The following is a 22147-nucleotide window of genomic DNA, read 5'->3' as shown; positions in this document are numbered from 1 at the left end:
TTAATGGCGGACGTCTCAGACTTGGCCTACCACGCTTCCTCTGTCCTTGTGGACGTCCTGAAAAGATTTTACGAGCTGGGTCGTCCGTCCCTGTGCAGCGAAAATGTGCTCAGAAAAGTGTGCCACAGACTTGCGATACAAATCTGCAGACCCCGATGTCGCCAACGTTTTCACATATCTTTACGCAGCCTTGCAATTGACTAACGCCTATTCATAAAAGTGTCCAGCCGTCTTGAGTTCTATCGCAAAACACTGTATCATCCACGCCAGGTTAAAGCTGGTAATAGGGTAATAGAGTAGTTAGATCTCGGTTACTGCAGAGAGCACACTCTGCTCACAACATTGTTTTTTTTTTTTTTTTTGATAAAAAATCAATTGCTATGTATGTAACTTTGAACCAGCAAAATGACAGTACTTATGGAGTATGTCTTGATATACCAACATTTAACGGCTTCAGAATATACAAGCAGAACGATATCAAACTCATCTGAGATTATTTGGAGCGCTACAATGACCAAAGGGTCAATGGCTTGCAATGTCTTGCCATTGTTTTTCATTATCAAAAGCCATTTAAAGTCTTGTGCTTAAATACTTTTGAGAATAGATATTTTTTGCTTCCGACAGGATTGTGCTCTAACCCATAAGGCTTCAACGAAGTTGTGCGTGCGGCTTGCAATGTCTTTACAAAGCTCTTGCTGGCGATTATGGAATACAAGGGAAGAAGATTTTAACTACACTACAGTGAACCCTCTCTTATTTGACACCTCTCCAATTTGAAAAACCTCTCTTATTTGAACATTTTCCACAGTCTCTTCATTTTTAGTACATTTTTGTCTGGTTAATTTGAAAAAACCTCTGAAATCTGTATCCCTCTTATTTGTGTATGGTGTTGCCATGGTTATTGAACGATATATGCTCAAATTGACAATCGTGTTCGCAGCTTCCTATAGCAACAGTCAAGACTGCACACTAAATGTTCTGTCTCTTTCTTGTTTGCATGGACCTTTCATTCATTTTCAATCTCTGTAATTTGAAAACCTCTCTTATTCGAAAGTCCCATCGCCTCTCAAATAAAGGAGAGTTGACTGTAAGATCAATGTAATTTTACTACTTAAAGATGTTGTGGGCATTGATTCTGCAGATAAAAGAAATCTGGTTTGTATTTTATGACATAAAAAAGTGCATCATTTTTACGTTGTCACCGTACACATAGACTCACAAAATTTGCTGATGAAAGACATTATTGTATTTAGCGGGAATGAGTCTGTTCAAAAAGGGTACCGTAGAGTCCACTTCTCGTTGCATAAAGCTCAATTCTCGTAAGAAAGAATCAAGAAAGTGTCCCTAAATTATGAGAACTCCTGAAAGCCCCTGTAATGATTAGTCCGTCAATCCATATTACAATCATGAAAGGTGGAAAAGTACGATGGAATGAAATGTTATGCTAAAAGTTGTTCAGCATTTTTTTATGCGAATAGTTTACTCTCAACTTTCAAAACCAGGCAAATCCTTCCGCGTACTAGATGTAATGTTGAGGTGGGTCGCATTTGGCCCACGTCTTTTCCGATCACTGGTTGATGTGATTTAAATGGATGGCCTGTTCAATTTTTTTCAATCACGGGTTCATAAGTAAGAAGAAAGAAACTAAAAAGTCATTAGAATATTACAAATCAAACACTGTGGTTTAGCATTTTTGATGCTGAACTATTGCCTAAAATGTTAGGCTGATTTTGACATCGAAAATTTTGCTTCCTGTTTTAGCAAAGTGACGCATGTACCTTTGTCTAGTATTTACCCTTTTAAGACGAAAAGCACCCTCCTCCCCATCCTCCTAGCAGCCGCTTCAACCAACCGATACACACCGGCCCAGCACAATAGCGCTCACGTCAAGGAGCCACTCGCGAGCAACAATTACCCGCAGCCTCAAGTGGTGCTGGAACGAGCCGGAGCTGCTCGTTGCGGTCGCGACTCGGCCCAACGGCAGGGGGTAACACGAGACCCGTAGCGCCAGCATACTGTAAAGTGACACTCTACGCGTAAGGCGTGCTTCACTTCACGCTAAAAGAAGAAGAAAAAAAAAAGAGCTAAGTAGACGGGAAGAGGCCACTTGATGGAGCGCTTGATCCCGCAACAATGTCGTTCCTCGCTGTCCGCTTGTTCAATCGCTACAATGGACTGGCTAGTGCGCAACGAGCGATAATGGAGAAAGATTCACGATGGGCATCAGGCCAAAACGTAAACAAGTCAGACACAACGAGACACTTGAGAGTACACGTCCGTGTACTACTATTGTGCCCGCCCATTCGCACGAGATGTGGCGAGTAATCTGCCCTGTTGGGATCTTCAATGGAATCGTACACACCCGATGTTAACTAGTATACTAATATATATTTCTCTCTCTTTCTTTCTTTCTCTCTCTCTCTCTCTCTCTATCTCTCTCTTTCACAGGCATACGTGGATCTGGTGGCGGCCTGGGGCTGGAAGTCTTTCACCATCATCTATGAAACGAACGAGGGGCTGGTGCGCATGCAGGAACTGCTCAAGGCGCACGGACTCTCCGACTACCCGATCACCGTGCGACAGTTGAGTGACTCCGGCGATTACCGGTAAGTGGCGGTAGCGGCGAGCCTCCAAAAACTTCCCTTCCGGCCCCCGGGGGAATAAATTTAATTTATGAATTATTTAAAACAACCGCCCCCACTCGCCGGCAATGTTGCCTAAGAAGAAACAGTTCTGCTCTCTCTCCTTCTCTCTTCCAAGTGGTTTTGATTTCGGTAGCGAGAAGTTTGCGCAAGTGTTTATGCTTCCCTTGAGAGGGGAACGAAGTAGCCACCACGCTCGAGGTGGAAATCTTTGTCTGCACGCTGCAACTCGCAAGCGGCAAGCTGTGCTGTATCGCCCTTTGGGAAACTGCAGGGACGCTTCTGTCAGTGCAATTAGGCAGCCGGTTTATTGGAGTCAACTGTGCACTATTTGGAAAGAGCCTTTGACTTTGGAAAGAGCCGCCAAACGAAGCCACTGCACCACACCTTTATAACAAAACTGCGCCTCGGCTGCACTCGTGCCGTCCTTCGTCAGCGTTGCCGTGCTGCGGAACAGGAAATTAATCTCTTTGTGCGTGCGTTGGTACCCGCCTTTTTGTGTTGCGCAAATGGTAACTTCACAATTGACTTTGAAACGCACACACACACACACACACACACGCAAGAGTCACCTGGTTCGGGCAAACCGGCTGGCAACCCCGCAAACTGATGTGTATGCGGTTGTGTAACTGCAAACCGTTGCGTTTCGCCATCCACCTGCAATCAACCACATCCGGCACGGCCGTTTTCTCTTCAAACTACAATGAATGGTGGATGAGTGCGTGCGCGTGTGTGTGTGTGTGTGTGTGTGTGTGTGTGTGTGTGTGTGTGTGTGTGTGTGTGTGTGTGTGTGTGTGTGTGTGTGTGTGTGTGTGTGTGTGTGTGTGTGTGTGTGTGTGTGTGTGTGTGTCATTGAGTGCTATATGGTTCAGTGAATTTACAGGGTTTCACCAGTCCTTACCTTACTCCAACACTTTCAAGATTTTATTCAATAATAATAGTGCATGAGTTTACCACCACATGCAATATTTGCATCCATCTAATATCAAGTGTGCATTGCATACTGAACGCCTAAAACTACACAATAAAAGATTACTGACATGTCTGTAGTTTAGAACAAATTTTTCTTGGTTTAAAACTATTCACAAATCAAAGGAGCTTTCATCAAAAACAATTAATCGGTGAAAGTCAATGTAAATCCTTGCCGATTCACTCGTTGTCTTACTCTTTTTTTCTCCTACTTTTTCTCTTCACTTTTTTCTCTAGCATGTGTGGTTATGAAATTTGCCTGAACAAATTAAATTATTTCTTACATGTAAATTGTATCAATATTACAATAATTACATACCTTCTGGCTATTCACATCGCCAGTGAGTATTAATCTTTCCTGTTCGCCATGCAATGAAAATAACTATATTGTATATATTTAGGCGCTTACCAACACTGGTGTCAAGATGATGCTACAGAGCACGTTTTCTAAGTTTGCTTTAGTAATCTTTTTTACAGCCTAGCAAGCTTACAGATAGGTTTGCTGAATTTCAGCATTAATGTCATATTTGAACTGATTTTCAGTAAAACAATTGGATGCCTTTCAGTAACGCATTTTTTTTTTCTTTTAAATCGACCTGTCAGCCAGAGCCTCAAAACAAAACAATGCGATGATCGCTTGCTCATGTGCAAACAGCTGATTTGGTAGGCGCTTACTGAACCATCAAGCTTGTTACGGCACCATACAGTATAAAAACTGTATCAAACATTATGGAACATGAATGAACATGAGCTGAACGGACTGCCTCTCTGCGCATCGATAAAAAAACATCAATATCAATGTTTTTTGACACATTTTAATCTTTTAATCGCTATCAATTACTGACCTATAAGCTTGAATAGCTTGATATGATTTCAGTAAACGAGTTCAAAATTACTGTACTGTAAATATCCTTTAACTGAAACAATTACGGAATTTTCGGCTGAAAAAATGTCATTGAAAATTTCCTAAACTACGTTAAAAAAACCCAAGTGTATACAATCATACGTTACATGAAGGCAAATGATTGTTCGCCGAGCGCCTTTGTAATAGTTTGGATTTTTTATCGGGTGAAGGTATCCTACAGCAAAAAAGACTAGTTTTGCTGTTTGATAAAGGACTTTAAATAATTATATTAAAGAGCTTTTGAAAAGTGAATACAAAAAAAGGGCCTAAAATGATCCTGAAGTAAAGCCCATGAATGAATAATTAAGCAGAAAGGCTGATAAATCGTATATTTTATAATGTAAAGAAAAATAAAATTACTCCATTTACCAACCCTGCACTACTCAGCGGCCAAATGTGTCCCTCCATTTTGGGGTGCAGCGTTGGGTACCATTTCCAGCCGTTGCACCAAACAGGACCACCAGTGCCGAGTGTTTTCACCCGGTGGGCATTTTCATCCTCCACCGCGTTCGCGGTGTTGCGGTATCTCATTAAAATGTTCACGGCTTTTATTTAACTTCTTTTTTTTTGTTGGTTTCATACCGTGTCATTCTGCCGTGGAATTTTTGGACCACACGTACAGGTCACATCACATGGCATGGGGTTGAAAGTGCGGACGGGATAATGTTGCGCTTTCCCATTCCAATCACCACGCGGGGAACGTTACCAGTTGGCAGTGGAGAATAAAAAATTAAAAAAAAGCCACCGCCTAAAGCTATGCAACGCATGCTAGTGGTGTGGTAGCTTTTTAAAGAAGCTGCTGCTTCTAAGTGCTCGGTGCCTTCAAGTGTGTGTATCGCTTCAAATTAATCGCATTTCACTCAATCGCGCTCGCACGGTGAACGAAACCACAGCTGTGTCGCATAATGTAAACCCTGTTGCGGCCTTGCTGGCGTATACCTGCGTGCCCTCGTGTGTCATTCACCACACAAATCAACTTCCTGCCGCCGCGCGACAGCACGGCAGAGCGCGCTCGCGCACTACCTGATGAATTTCTGATGAGTGAACGCAACGCATTCGGGGACGGCGCCCAGCTTATATTGCATGGGAATTGGGCTGTGCGCATCGTCGGTCCCCGTACTCCCTCCCGGTACTTCATTATCTTCATCCGCCTTCCATCCCTCTCCCACCCACTTATCCTCTCTCTCTCTCTCTCTCTCTCACGCGCTTAAACCCGTGTTGCCATGTTTATAACTTGCGGTGGGACCTGCGAGCGTGGCGGTAAAATTTATATGAATTTTCAAATTGAAATTTGTTTCAATTGGCCCCTGCCACGGGTCCATGCGTGTGTAAATTTATATAAATGTGTGTGTATGTGTGTGAGGGCAAGTGGTGGTAGCCAACCCTTCTCTCCTTCCCCACCCCTTTTCTTACCTTCTTTAATGTGGTAGCAAACGAATGCATGCCAAGCGCTCGGGTGAGCCCGTGGGTGCAAAAGTTTTCCAACGCGTACGCAAAGCGGGTTACATCTGTGCAAAACCGCACACAGCCCGCTTGCGTGTCCTTATGGGTGGCAGAGAGCGGGTGGGACGGCAGGATAGCAACACGGCAAATTCCCAAACCGATACACGTGGGATCGCGCCGTGTATCGGGCCGTGAAAAGGGTCATAATTCTTACACCACCGAAATCAACCCACTGTACAACTACTGTTTTTGCCCACTGACACCTCTTCAGCCTGCCAGCCAGCCGTGACGTTGGTGCGACGGAAAGCATCCCCCTTGATGAAGGGGTTGAGGGTGTTGTTGTGTTTCCGTTTTGTTGTTTCCCCGCTGCTCTAGTCCCGGCTGCGGCTAGACCCCGTTTGAAGGTTTGAACCAGCGAAGAGAAGGGGTCGTTTTTCTGTTTTTAGGTCTCTCAAAAACACACACACACACACACACACACACACACACACACACACACACACACACACACACACACACACACACACACCATTCTTTCCCTTTCGCACACCTACACTCTTCAACTAGTCTGAGTGGGTGCGGGGTCAGGGTGTTGATTTTGCGTTTTTTTTTCTTCCTCCTTCCCAGCGCCCACTCCATGAAGGGGGGGGGGGGGGGGGGTTGAAACGGGCGTAGACCGAGCGGGACGCGCTAAATTTACTGCATCAAACAAAAACCACATGATCCCTGCTTTTGGACCTTTTTAAACCGCTCCCGCAGGGGTGATGGAGGGTGTCAGCCGTGGGAGGGGTTGAGAATGAATAAAACACACAAAAATCTCCCCAATGGGTGGGAAAAATGCATGAAAATTCGCATTCTGACGGGGACACAGCGCACCCCGGCAGCGAAAAAAAAAACGCCATTCCCTGACCCGGCCACCCGCTGCGGCCCCGCGTTTGATCTCGGCATGGCCACAAAAAAAAAAGCAACATTCACATGCACATCCCCAAAACGGATAATGAATGTCCAGTAGGCGCGATCGCGCCATGTGCCACCGTTTGTTGGGCGGGTTGGGCTTTCATTTCATATTTTTTATTGCACTGCCCCGCACCGCCCTGGACGGAAGGGGCTAGGTGGAAAAGTGAGCTTAGAGGTGAGCTTTTCAAAACCCTCCCGGTGGTAAAATTTTCCGTTTTTTTGGGGGGTTCCAATGACGACAGAAATGCGCACACTTTTCTGGCACTCCGCTTTTGACCACCCTTTGTTTCTGTTTGGTCCAGTGGGTGGTTGGAAAAACAACATATGTATATGTTTTACGCATTGCAGGCTCCACTCAACCACTTACACAGCTCGATACATACCGCTCGGCGTGGGGCAAATTGGGAAGGACGGAGGGAGTGCTTTATTTGCATTGTTTTTATGCCCTTTGTTGTCCTTTTTTGGTTTCGGGATGGTTTTGGTTTTATCCCACCCGGGAAGATCGTTCTGCATTGGGGGCCCAGCTTGTGGGATTTTCACCCGGTCGAACGGCCTTTCGAACCCAGCTACCCCACGGGTCGGGTAGTAAAAAGTCACATCACGTGATCTGGCGTACGGTGAAAACATATCGCTGTTTCAAACAATAACAAATCAAACGTCATGCTTACTGTGTGTGTGCCTACGATTATTCATCGTATTGAACTAGTCGCTGTCACTTACATACCGTTTTGCATTCTTTCAATTCCCCCTTTCGGCGCAGCATCTATCCATGATTATGCACGTGACTGTCTACCTTAACAGCTTAACTTTTTTTTAGCCTATCAAGAATCTATACTGGTCCTAGAACCCATACTGGTCCGGGGCCCCATCATGAACCCATACTGATCCAGAAAAAGCTCCCGATTTTAATTATTGCAAAGAACAATACCTGGAACTGTTCCGGATTTGGAACGATACTTGGACCGGGGCCAGCTCCAGGCCTAGAACCGATACAATTGCAGCTCTAGTCGACACATCATAGCCGGTAGAAAATGTACAGCGTAGGAATAGTGTAGGAAATATAGTAGGAATTCAGCGTAGGAGCGAGCAAAAGAATTAGCGTAAAGCTTGCTTCATTTAGAATTGGAACAAACTGTTGCTCATATTGTGGCGCTCCTGGTGGACAGATTTGAAAGCTCTTGGCGTCAACGAGTCGGGCATTTTGTCAGCTTGACGTATGTATTTTTGACATTCCGCAAATCGACTGTAATTAGTAAACAATCAACATGGAAGCCGAAGGAAGGGAAAAAAATGTGCACAGTTATTTGGAAAATCCTTTGTGGTCTGCATCTAAGCTAGCTAAAAAGTTGAAATTTCCCAGAAATACCGTATGGCACGTTATCAAACGGTATAAGGAAACATTGACGACGATTCGGAAACCTCAAGCCAATCGTCGGAGTGGAACTGTCGACCGGAATCTGCGTAGTAAGATTTTGAAGACGATTAAGAGGAATCCTAATCTGTCGGACCGCGATTTGGCCAGAAAATTCGGTGCAGCTCATAGTATCGTCAGGAGAACTCGACTCCGGGAAGGAATCAAGTCGTATCGAGCTAGCAAACAGCCAAATCGCACCATAAAATAGAATAGTTTGATCAACACTCGTGCTCGGAAGCTATACGATCAGGTGCTGACCAAGTTCGACGGGTGTCTTCTGATGGATGATGAAACCTATGTTAAGACTGACTTCGGGCAAATCCCAGGTCAAAAATTTTACTTGGCAACGGGTCGGGGAGATGTTCCCGCCAAATTTAAATTAGTTTTTGCCGACAAACTTGCAATAAAATTTAAAATTTGGGAGGACATTTGTAGCTGTGGAAAAAAACGAAAGTTTTCGTTACAAACAAGACAATGACGTCGGAACTATATCAAAAATAGTGTCTCCAAAAATTTTGCCATTCATTCGATCCCACGACCATCGCGTAATGTGTTGGCCAGATTTGGCAAGCTGTCATTACAGTAAAGTCGTTGGGAAATGGTATGCAGAGAAAGGGGTCCAGTTTATTCCGAAAAACCTTAACCCACCCAACTGCCCCCAGTTCCACCCTATTGAGAAATACTGGGCAATCATGAAGAGGAGACTCAAGGCAAGGGGAAAGGTTTCAAAGACATCAATCAGATGACGTCCTGGTGGAGTAAGATAGCTAAAACGATGGACGAAGAAGATGTGCGCCGCCTAATGAGCCGTGTTACAGGAAAAATTCGAGAACTCCTTCGAAACCGTGAAAAATAGTTTTATCCGAATTTTTTCTTAAAAGTATGAAGAAAACGCTACATTTGCATAAAAACAGATCTTAATTTCAATAATAAATAACTGAGATACAGGCAATTGTCTATGTTCCAATTCTATCTGAAGCAAGCTTTAGGAATTAGTGTATGAATTTAGAAGAATTTGTATACTGATGGTATTAATACGCAATCGGACGATGCGAATTAATTAAGGGGACGAACCAAAAATGTATGGGATACGATAAATAAATCGTGAGACAAGCCCAAACAACTAACCAACCTATAAATCGTGGGATACACTGTAATGAATTAATTTAAAATTTACTTTCTGGATTTATACATCTCGGTGCCCTAAGCGGGAGGTTGACATGGGATTCCTTTAATGTGTAAACATCTAAGCACGGTTTTGTTCAATTGGTTTCCTAAATACTCTTAAAAATATACCCTTAATATCTACTATCACACTATTCCTATTTTTGTGAGCATGTTTTAACAAATCATCTAGAATTCCAGTAACAAATTACTTTATTAGTTTTTTTGGCATTCAGAAATAATTAGTGTACATTTTGTAATATATTTTTGTCATATAGCTATATAATTCTCCAAAATCGTTTAAAATACTTAACGAAAGTGTGATGAGTTATGATCAGAAGGGACGGTTTTGCCGTATTGCATAAAATATGATGATGTTTAGGAGAATTTTTGTGGTTGTTGAGCATTGCTTACTTTACGCAAAATAGTGTGTAGTGAAATACTATATTAAAGACATACTTTATCTGATCTCTTCACATATTTAATAAAAAAATACTTTCACAACTAACTAATGTTACAGTTATTCACAATTCGCCAAATAAAACCGAAGTACAATTTGGCACCAAACATACAATGAGCAGTTTTACGCCAATGACTGAAGAGACTTTAATCCTAATAGTAAACGGCACGCTCCATAGTCTGCGTATGATGAAAAATTACGTGCAAACGTGTGAACCGACATTGTATAGCTTTTTAAATTTATTCATCCACAATTCAGAGTTGAGATTCCATAGTACACCATTTGACTCAAGTATTGCCCATAGCACACATACAGAGCCTCTAGGCAAGTCAGATAATTAAAATCGTTAGCGAGTTTACAGATGCGTCTTAGCATTTTTAAAGCTTTGCTAATGGTTTGTTTGTAATGAAAATTAAAATTTAATTTACTGTCTAAGATAACCCCTGAGTCCAATACCTCATTGCTGCATTGAGCTATGAAATCTGACAACTTGCAGGAAATGTCAATATTCCTCTCAAACCTAAGAAATGTAATAACGCAACACTTTTCGACTGAAATCATCACAGATGGTTTGCACAGTCAAGCAGTCAGAGGTGCGAGGAGACAATTTTAAATAAACGTACATCACAAGCATACATCAGGCAGGAATCTCCAGGAATCACAAATGTTAGGTTGTTAGGTATGTTGCTTTCTGGAGAAACACCGGAGATATCCCCAAAATGTCTAGAGATCCCATTATACAATTTGGTTCACGGATAACTCTACTAGTATTTGCATAAAATTTGGCTCTTTCGTCCGTAAAATTTGCCGACCACTGTTTCAGGTGACTATAGGTGTATAAGTTTGATCCAGTTATTTCCATTCTATTGTCAAATAAAACAAATTAATCATGTACTACGTTACTAGTAGCCAAGGTTTTTCTAGTATTGAATTAGCTCTACTATTCGTTCCGCTTGTTTATTAATTTGCTTAATTATTGAGGTTTTGTTCAATTAATTTTCTATTCTGTTGTAATGTATTCAAACCATAACAATTTGAGAAATTATTACAATTATGGTTGCGTGAAGCCAAGCAGAAATTAATTGCATCCAGTGTTAGAACAATGAGCAACTAATTCAATAGCTTTAAAAATCGCGTACTTTTGCACCAAACAGCAGGTAATATTCATGAAGCATCACATCATTCTTCAAAAGCTCTCGTGCGCTAAAATAAAACCAACCAGTCGCTGCTAATGAACCAATAGCGTTCATGTATCGCTTTATTACTACCTGGAATGGTTTCCAATCATCGATTCCCGCAGCCGACGCTATTGTGAAAGTAACTTAATAAAATCATGCAACCAGATGCTCTCCTATTACACAGTATTACGCCATTGCAGCGATGCAACGATGTTACAACAAACTGCTCGAACGTTGTCGCCACTGTGGCCAGCAGACGGCTTCAATTGATCGATAATCAAGCAAAACTTCCCCCATTTTCGTGAGCCAATAATATCCATCGATTTACACCGTTTCTCGGGGTGGAAATTGGGCACATTGGATGGATTCGGTACCGTCGACTCTCGATGTTTTGTATAATTTACTGCATAAAACTGGGGTGAGGGCTACTATATGGCACATTTGCGTAATGATAAGCCATGTCTGTGTGTGTGTGTGCTTGTGTCACAAACCGTGTCACAGCATTCAAATTCAAGGCAACGGGAGGTGAAGTGCCAGTCACACAACATGCCCGCTGATCAACATTCACACTCCATTTGCTAGCAGCACCACGAATATTGCAATAGCAGGAAAACTAATTTTTGTTCGGCAAATGAGCATCGGTTGGAACCGAATGGATTCACCCGGAATAAAGCAGACACAGTACCGCTTAGCGATGAACTTGCTGTTTGCTTGGAACGAGCCAGTTTCGGCGAAGCTGTACTGCTCCGCATGAGTTACTTTGTAACGGGAAGAAGATTAAGAGCGCTTCAGTAGCGAAATGAAGTGCTCAGGGCCGACGTGCTCGTCACCTACCACACTGACAGATAGTGGGCAAAGTTTTGCGTGCAAGTACATCATCCGGAAAAACGTTCCAGGGATTGTTATCTACCGCTCCTATCGTTCCTCGAACGATGTTGTACAGGCCTGCTAAGCGAAGAGCTGACAACGAGGGTCAACCCGGTGCCATAATATTCCGAGCGGGACTGCTGAAGCACACATGCATCGTGCCGTGGACATTCATTAACTCGGTTTTTCAATCGGTTATATCTGCCTTTTTGTGTTTTCCCCTTGCAGCCCGCTGCTGAAGCAGATCAAAAACTCGGCCGAATCGCACATCGTGCTCGACTGTTCGACCGAGCGGATCTACGAGGTGCTGAAGCAGGCGCAGCAGATCGGTATGATGAGCGACTACCACAGCTATCTCATCACATCGCTGGTAAGTGTTCATGCTCATCCCACACACACATACACATATATATATGTACATCGTATCTAAACTGTCGCACAAATCTTTTCCCTTTTTCGTTCACTCAGGATCTGCACACCATCAATCTGGACGAGTTCAAGTACGGTGGCACCAACATTACCGCGTTCCGGCTGGTCGATCCGGAAAACCCGGAGGTAGCGCAGGCCATCCACAACTGGACGATCGGCGAGGCACGGCTCGGCAAAAAGGTTGACTTCAAAACGGCGGTAAGTGTTCGGCCAGCATTCCTCAAAACCGCAAAGCGATTCACTTCATAAATCACACCCTGACCATCGTCGGACGTCGGTGGTTCTTCTTTCTCACGCTGCCTTACGTCACGCCCCCGCCCCATGGGTTTACCGCAAACCAACAACGAAAACACTGGACATTTGGACAACCGGATAATAGGAGAACGTGACCGTGATCAAGGTGAGTGTAGCCCGCCGGCCCAAAAATGCTGGGCTTTTGAATTATTCTGCCAAAAACGGCTGCCCAGCCCGGACAGTTGGGCCACGGCTCGAGCGTTGAAGATTACGGCTGCGGCAGCGTCAGGTCGGACTTTTCGTGCTGTCCGACAACTGGGCCGAGCCGTCAGCCCGGTTGACATTATTTCAATTTTCCCCGGGCAGAGGCTGTTTTTTTCATGGTGCTTGTTGGGGCGGGAGGAGCAATAAAAATGCAAACACTGGGACGTGCTCTTGCTCCCAAGGAAATAAAAACTCCCCCCCCCCCCCCCCCCCCCCGGAATGGTACGAGCTTGGCAAGGAAGGAAGGGCACCCTCTTGACAGGCTTTACGTAGTCGTCTTCGTCGTCGTTGTCGTCCTCATTTCCGGCTGTCCGGACGTCTGACCGACGGCTCTGTAGCTCCTACCTTTGCTTCATCCTACTAAGCACACACACGCAGAGCAGGAACTCATTTTTCAACCCGCAATGACTCGGCTACGGGGGCTCACGGAAATTGGAATGAAATTTCCGGCTACGTCCCGAGGTTGTTATATTTACCGTTGCATTGAAATTCATGTCAATCAACTGACCCAGCGGGTGGCATGAAGAAATTTAATGTAAATATCAATGAAAGATCAGACGATTTGAGCAATGGGGTTGGCTTCCTTCTATTCCTGCCCTTGCCGGGATTGGAATGCGGTACAGCTTTTGTCCTCCTTAAATAGCTTCGGCGGTACAATTACTTGTTGCACTGCTGAGGCGAAATTACATCCAAACAGGGAGGGGGATAATAATTTAAAGTTAACACTTCACGCTGGCTTGTGTACTGGGCGCGAGATAAACGCCAGCATTATTGAAAGCTAACAGCCTCTGCCGCCATCCGCCGCGTTGGCGAACGGGTCCGCCTGGCCCGCCTTGCACGTGAGTAAATTATTGGAGCGAGAATTTGGCCACATAACCGGCCGAACCGAAGGTCCATCCATCATTAAGCACGGGACCCCGGCAAATGGAACGGTGATCGTCCAGAACGAGACCGATTAAAACCATCCCAGGCACACGTCTCTAAACGGTGCACGTCGGACTTTTTGGAACGCATGTTGACGGTTCATCGCTACAGCCAGGCTCGTGAGCGCATAGCATGACAACAAGTGGACATATGGAACCTCCTTCTGATGCTGGAATAGTTCAAATTTCATTTGTAGTATGTCATAAAATTTAGATTAGTGGATTTCTATTATTATATCAATTATTCAATCCTTGTTTGCTTTTAAATTAGCTAGAACAGTTCTTGTTTTTTTCATTCAGATTCAGAAAGCAACACGAATACTATAGTTATCCATATTTTTAAAAAATCATACAAACAAACAATGATGTATCCCTTCACACAAACTAGACCTTAATGTATTTGTGTTATGTTTGCTTTATACAGCTCAACTCTATTCTTTATAGTTCAGGTTAAGGTTTAGATAAAGTAGGTTAGGCACTAGGAAAGTATCTTTTAGCTTATGGCTAAAATCACAAAAACAGGTTTTTGGCACTCTTTCCTATAAAGGTGTTCCTCGATAACCGATCCACTTGAGTGACGACGATTCGCTGAAACGAAGATTTCGATTTTGACAGTTGAATGTTGTTGCTACGGATGTAGCTTTATATTTATTTCGAGTAGCTTGATAGACGTTTTTAGAACTGGCTTTGTATGTTTATATTTATTGTGCAGTTTAAAAATTCGTCTGTTCTTTCTTGCTAAACTTTTGCTACTACCGCGATTTGCGATGGCACCCTGTTCCTCGATCAGCTGTGCTACTTGACCCTGCCTGACCCCGCTTAGTGAGCTTAACCGAACTTTTATCCAATTGGCCCTATTTATGATCAGCTGGTTGTCTCACATCTTGGCGCATCTTTCCGTCCTTATCTCTCTCGACAGCGCCTTCCGGGGTAACCTTTAGCAATTGTTCGAGCTGTCCTTGACAGCTCGTTGTTTTGATTTGCTATTTGTTTGGTTAATCCACACGAGGTCGATATCGTGCCAGCAAAAGTTGTAATTTAGCAGAAATTAATGCATTTTTAATTCAATTTCTGATCAATAACAGCTACATGCATATTAATCGTATCTTAAATTATCGTAAATAGTTTGTTTTAATTCACAAAATCATAGATTTCGACTCTTCAACTATGGTTGTAAACTTTGTATGGACCTATGTACGTCATACGACTTTTTCGACTGAAGCCATACTATGGAACGATTTTTCGACAATGCAGTCGTATCTTGCTGTTCTACTGTACACGTATATTATCAAAAAAAAAAACAACACATTCCAACTCAACTGTGCTTTACACACAATTACTGTTATTCAGGAAAGCACATTTGCGAATCCAATGTTTAAGAGTAACAGAGTAAGTGGATCAATTGTCGCTATAATATGTAAAAATTTGAAAGACTATACCGAAATTTAAAACGAATAGAACACAAGATTATTTTTTTATTTTGACTAGTGTTTATCAAAATAGTACAAAATTTCAATAACAATTGCATGTCAAGATACCAATTATGGATATAGCGTACCAGTTGTGGCTGCGTGCCAAAACTCGAGAATTTTCACGCCAAAAATCATTTTGAGACTTTATTTTTACTCACATCAAGTAATAATAGGTTCACTGCTGGAAAATAAGTAAATGAACATAATGACAACAACAACAACAACAACAACAACAACAACAACAACAACAACAACAACAACAACGTCTATTACTACTACTACTACTACCACCGCTACTACTGCTACTACTACTGCTACTACTACTACTGCTGCCTCTATTGCTACTACTACTACTACTACTTCAACAACTACTGACCGACACAGCGTCCGTGCCATTCAGGAAGTTTATCCCCAGCAATCTGATGGGTTCAGAATACAGTTCCGTTAACAGTACAAGAGCTAATTGCTTATATTTTCAAATTTTAAATATCAAATTTATCAAAGCTCATATCAAATTTTAAAACCAGATTACTGTTTTTTACTTCCGGTACCGAGATTTTCAGCAGTTTGTTAATTTTTGTGAAAAAAAAACATTCAAAAATATCTTCCTTTTTAAAATACACCATCTCTACTCACGTTAAAACGCGTTTTATAAGCGTTTTTGCTACATTGCTCTGCCGTTGCTGGAGCAAACGCGCATTCGGCATGTGCAACTCAGCTTTATAACTTTCTCTTTTTCGATCTCAATAATGGCAGGGAAAAAAAGAAAAGAAATAAATGAATCCAAAACGAAAACCAAAATGTCCATTTGATCACCCAACTCTACCCCACGGTGCGCGGGTAAGAGCGCAATAGCACGCACTGTCAGCAGCTTTGCCCGCTGTGTACATGCTGTGCGGGCAGCCACCCAACGCCACCACCAGCACCAGGCACACCAGGGCTAATGAAATGCCAATAATTGCTTCGTTTACATTTAACCTTCTCGTTTGATGGGACGATGGGAGCCAACCTATGGCCGATACGGCGGTCGGCCGGCGGAACGGTGCTTCCGGTCGGACGGGTCTGCCAAACGCCCAAAGCCCTGGGTGCACTCGTATGAATGTTAATTTAAGTCCTCTCTACCATCCACCCCTACCCCGTTGGGCCATCATTTTCGCGCCCTGCTCTATCGCTCTCCTCGTCGAGCTAAATGTGGACAGATGTGTGTTGACTTTCCACGCGAGAAGCCGTACGGCTCACGGGTTTCCCTTCGTGCGCGCAATTATTCCTCCACCCTTTATTATTTCACTCATCCTTTGGCTCTCTCTCTCTCTCTCTCTCATTGCTGCATTCTAGGCGGAAACGGCGCTGATGTATGACGCGGTGCATCTGTTTGCGAAAGCGCTGCACGATCTGGATACCAGCCAGCAGATTGACATTCATCCGCTGTCATGCGACACCCAGGATACGTGGCCGCACGGATACAGCCTCATAAATTATATGAAAATCGTACGTACCATGTCGCTTGCCCGCTGCTCCTTTCCTGTTTCTCGTCGCAATGCAAGTTTTTTTTTGTTTTTGTTTCGACAGGTGGAGATGCGCGGACTGACCGACGTCATCAAGTTTGACCACCAGGGCTTCCGGAGCGATTTCGTGCTAGACATTGTGGAGCTGGGACCGCAGGGGCTGCGCAAGAGCGGCACCTGGAACTCGACCTCGGGCGTCAACTTCACGCGCACGTACGGCGAGCAGCAGAAGGAGATCGTCGAGATACTGCAGAACAAGACGCTGATCGTGACGACGATCCTGAGCGCGCCGTACTGCATGCGCAAGGATTCGGCCGAGAAGCTGACCGGCAACTCGCAGTTCGAGGGCTACGCGATCGATCTGATACACGAGATTTCGAAGATACTGGGCTTCAACTACACGATACGGCTCGCGCCTGACGGTCGTTATGGCAGCCACAACAAGGAGACGGGGTAGGTGAAAAAACAAAAAAAACACGAGCAATTGCGTGGGGAAGTCTGTCCCATCCTGCCCGCAATTCAATACATATTTTTCTATGTTCTTTATACACACTCACACACATACATATACACACACACTAGCGAATGGGACGGCATGATCAAGGAGCTGCTGGAGCAGCGGGCTGACCTAGCCATTGCCGACCTTACCATCACTTTCGACCGCGAGCAGGTGGTCGACTTCACGATGCCGTTCATGAACCTCGGCATCTCGGTGCTGTACCGGAAGCCGGTGAAGCAGCCACCCAATCTGTTTTCCTTCCTTTCGCCGCTCTCGCTCGACGTCTGGATCTACATGGCGACGGCCTACCTCGGTGTCTCGGTGCTGCTGTTCATACTGGCGCGGTGAGCATGCCTTTTAAGTTTTAACCTTTCCTTTTTTTTTCTTTTCCTTGTGTATTGCCCTCCCTCTCAACAGCTGCTCGACGTTGTTTGCCCGTTCTTGTGTAAGAAGCACTTGAAAGGGTGTAAAAATAGAACGAGAATGAAAAAAAAAACACGACACGCATTCCAAGAAGCCATGAGTCGCGCTCAAAACGGTGCATCGCGCACACGGGAAGCAAACAAAACAGCAACAGCAAAAACTAAAAGCGAACGACAAGGGAGTGCCTCAGCAGCATGTCTGCCCCGGTCTCGGGAACAAGATTGCACCTCATTAGACATCGTCAGCGACAGCTCAGCCGGAAATGACACCGTGTGCGCACGCTAGCAGTTGGGCGTAACAAAAAGAAGAAGAAAAAAAACTCGGAAACAGTGAACAACCAGCACAGGAAGCAGCAAAAGCCGCCCCACCCGATCCGCAGCAGCTCGTGCCGTGCAAATCCTGTGCATTCGCCCGGTCGGAAATCCCTTGCAATCGTCTTCGCCGACCAACCGGACGAACGGGCGCACAAGTGTGGAGCGTAATTTCGTTTTACGAGTGCAATCTAATTGAAAATTATCCACCATTTATGAGTGCCCATCGCGCAAAACCGTTGCGCTTCCCCGTTGCGCGGTTGCGGTTGCCTTCCTGTTGCAGCGTTGCGTCCCTTTATTTCCCACGGTTAGCGGGGGGCTCCCCCAGCGGTACCATTAATGGCCATTTCGGTGATTTGCCACGCTTGAATGGCGCTTGCACAAGTCTTGGTAGTTTTTTCCCCTTCTTCTTCGTCTCACAGTCCCTTATAGCAGCAGGGGCTGCTTCCTGGTCACGGCACCAAGCACTGTTTTTGATCTAACTGTTGCTTTAAAGCGCAATCAGATCAGAACGGTGAAAAGAAATCAAACAAAGCTGTTCGCTTTACAAAATGATTAATATATTCAATCGAAATCCTGGTCACGGCACCGTAATAATGTCCCCTAGCCGAACGAAAGCCCCTGCCCAGAGCGCGCTTCAAGTGCTGGCTACTTGTGCAGCATCGTAATCATCCAGCATCGATTACATCCACCACAATGGTGAAGCTTTCCTGCGCACACAACTGCAAACCTGGTGATGGTGGCAAAACCAAAATGGTGGAAACCAAAAACAAAAAAACAAAGCAAAAACTGAAACGTTTCCGCTTCACGCTATCCCGCCGGGCAAGATTAACGGAGCGCAGCACAGATAACATCCGCACGCCAATGAACATGGGCGAGATGAGCAAACAAGAGAACAACAACAACAGCAACAACAAAATAAACAGCGCCATACAACGCCCGCTGTGCGATTATCTGCTCATCAACCAGTGTGAAGAGGAAGCATTACACACACACACACACTCGTACATAAACATACAGACAGGAATGTAAATAACCGACCACAAATTCAATTTGCTTTCGTTGAGTGTGTATGTGTGTGTGTGTGTGTGTGTGTGTGTGTGTGCATCCGGACGTGGGAGTTAATTATCACGAAAAATCACTACCCGCGTGGAGGGGGGAGCGCTTGCAGGTGTGAGATGCTGTGCCTAGTTTACTAGCGCAATATCGTTTTCCCCGTCGCGTACTTCACATGTCGCGGGCGGCAGGGAAAATAAATACAACCGTTCAGTCGCCGTTGTATCATCGTTAATTTTCCAATCAATATTCAAAATCGCCCCGCTGGCTTCCCTGCCCGGAGGGCAATAAATTCTCATTTCCGTCCATTGTGTCAGTCACGGTGGGTGGAGCTTTGGTTTGTTTGGTTTTTTTTGGGAAAATACAAAAAAGGTGTTGTTTTTCTTTTTTTTTTTGGTTTGGTGTTTTTGATGCAGCTTTTATTTTGCACTTTGAGCCGCCTGCTGTTGGCTGAGTTTTGTTTTGAATTTTGCTAGTTTTTTCATCCCGTTTTTTCCTGACCTTCACAAATGCAACAACAACAACAAAAACTGCTCCGCTAATTTTACTGCTTCGTACTAAACGCTCTCTTCCCTCCCCCCATAACGGAACAGCTTCACACCGTACGAGTGGCCCACGCCGAACCCGTGCGATCCGCACCCGGAAAAGCTGCAAACACAGTTCACGCTGATGAACTGCATGTGGTTCGCGATCGGTTCGCTGATGCAGCAGGGGTGCGATTTTCTGCCCAAGTAAGAACCCCAAGTTGAAGCCCAAAAGTTTAGCGCGCGAACGGGTTGAACGGATTCAAGTGCAGAGTGACGGATTTTATCCTCTTTTCCTTTTGTTTTTCATTTTTGTGGTGTCAGAGGTTTTGACAGATTTTTCTCGCCATTCCCATTGTGTATAATTGTGTGTGTGTGTGTGTGTGTTTTTTTTTACCCTCCTTTTTAATACGCCTGTTTTGTTTTTTTTTTTCCTATCCGTAGTAGTGATGCCTTGTAGCGCTTGTTTGAAGTTAGTTTGTAGCAGCATTGTAGAACATTTGCAAGCCAGTTGCAGTGGGACGCGTTTTTGATGCGATTTTCAATTGGCTGTAACTCAATCCATCCTGCTGTAGTAACCGATTGCGTACGACAGTTCGAAAGCAGTCAAGTCGGTTAAAACGGGGGCAACAAATTAACGTTCAATCTCTAACAGCTTCTCTACACCTTTCCCGCGGCGGGCTTAATTGTGTTGCATTATCTTCTCCACGCACTAATCTCACCGCCACACGAGCCCGATTGAAGTCCGAGCTGGGGGGAAGCGAACAGCCAGGCCAACCACCTCACAAACCACCGCTAATCGACCCGTTAGCGGTTGGGCGGGGGGGGGGGGGAGTGAATGGCTCCGGCTTTATGCCAGCTTAGCCGTAAAACCGATCATTTCCCTTTGTCACCTCATCAGCGCTGCGATCGTTCAAGCACGCAAACGTTCACGACGTTGTGATGCCAAGAGGTGTTTTAGTTTTTTCCCTCGTTTCACTGCTACCGGCGGCCGATTGTACCGTACCGTTGTGGGTGGTTGGTTGTAGCGAACGGCTAATACGACAGAGCTTAGAGGAGTTTTTTTTTCTTCTTCTGCCGTATTTGTTTCCATCCTTCCACGAACAGCAACGCCACTTTCGATGGGGTTTCGAACGGGTAGTCAAGGTGCTGTCTGCCGACAACGGTTTTCCCCCCCGATCGATTGCGAGCTTATCAGGTTTCAGCGATGGATTTGTAAGCTCTGGCCGTAAGCGTGTTTTTTTGTTGTTGCTTGTGTTGGGTACGCCAGCCAGCGGAGGCAGTGCTCTCGTGAACTCACTCCTTTGCGCTCGGAAGAAACAAGCTGAACAATCGCTCAACTCTTCACACAAAAAAGCAAAAAACAAAGGTTTGTGATAAATACTCCCACTTTAGGCAGGGTTTCGCTCTCTACCTCTAAACAGACCACAGCCCAATAGCACGGCTACAGCTACCCTTCGCTAGCGTACCCACCAACGATTGTGAATCTCAATCACTCCAGATGATTGGGGGAAGTTGCTTTTCCACTTATTCTTTCCCATCCTTCACGCACACCGACACACAAACACACACACAGCCACGGACATTCGCGTCTCTAGCCTTTTCTACACAGGACAGGTGAAGGATGAAGCTGTTTGGTGCCGCCGGTTCACAAACGAAGCGAGATTGAAGTTTTGGGCTGAAAAATAGACACTACTCATGCATCGTAGGGTGCGCTGTTTTCCACCTCGTCGAAGCAAACTTTCCATGGATGACGGCGCATGTGTGTGTGTGTATGTTTGAGTATTCATTCAAAGATATTCATAACGCTCATAACTCAAGCAGCCGAGACGATGAAGGGCATAGTACGTAATTCATCACTCAAAAGCCACTTACTTTGTCTCCCTTTTTCCCACGTGCGTTACGGTGGAAGTAAAAGTGTGTCTCAGGAACTTTTTAACAAATGAGGGAAAGGAAAATAATATTGTGTCTTTTTTCTTAAAGCAGAATATATATAGAGAGATAGAGAGAAAGAGAGAGAGAGAGAGAAAGAGACATAAAGTTAAAGAATTCTTTGGTTTTGCTATATAATTAATTCTTTACACACACACACACACACACACACACACACACACACACACACAAATACATGATGGTACTTGAAACAAATGAGAAAACAGTTGAAACACAGAGCTCTTTCTTTCGTGTCTTTTCTCTTCTTTTGCAGATCAATGGCACTTGATGGAAGCCTTGAAACATTTTCCAATAGCTGGCTAAGTATTTTCCTTTTACTCATTTTCTTTGCCGAAGCAATCATGCCCTTGCCCCGCTTGATGTGCTTTGTAGCAAATGCGCCTAAATGTAGGCAGTGCGCACTGCATTCTATACCTAACAAGCTACAGCGAAGCGCACATTATTCCTGGTAAATCGCAAACAAGCTACAAACAACGATAAAGCCAGCCTTTTGCCAGTTGACTCCTTCTTCCACGCGCAGCATTGGAAACTGCAGAGAACACACAAAAAAACTCCC

At 44.5% G+C, this 22147-nt stretch overlaps 1 protein-coding gene across 8 annotated transcripts in view; it reads left to right on the top strand.

Moving 5' to 3' along the window:
* LOC120952514 (glutamate receptor ionotropic, kainate 2) overlaps positions 1-22147 on the top strand; it is a 114017-nt gene that overhangs the window by 70086 nt on the left and 21784 nt on the right. For 7 of the 8 annotated variants that reach the window (XM_040371939.2, XM_049608095.1, XM_049608094.1 and 4 more), the window contains 8 exons: positions 2449-2606; positions 12227-12368; positions 12467-12625; positions 12807-12827; positions 16656-16808; positions 16890-17278; positions 17408-17668; positions 19708-19845. In XM_040371939.2, coding sequence (XP_040227873.1) covers positions 2449-2606; positions 12227-12368; positions 12467-12625; positions 12807-12827; positions 16656-16808; positions 16890-17278; positions 17408-17668; positions 19708-19845 — 1421 coding nt within the window. The remainder of the gene's footprint in view (positions 1-2448; positions 2607-12226; positions 12369-12466; positions 12626-12806; positions 12828-16655; positions 16809-16889; positions 17279-17407; positions 17669-19707; positions 19846-22147) is intronic. The other variant, XM_049608073.1, reaches the window with a different exon arrangement.

This window comes from Anopheles coluzzii, chromosome X, assembly GCF_943734685.1.
Source record: "Anopheles coluzzii chromosome X, AcolN3, whole genome shotgun sequence".
In the NCBI taxonomy this organism is placed as follows: domain Eukaryota; kingdom Metazoa; phylum Arthropoda; class Insecta; order Diptera; family Culicidae; genus Anopheles; species Anopheles coluzzii.
Note: the sequence above shows the minus strand (reverse complement) of the source record. Positions and strands in the feature narration are given on the sequence as shown.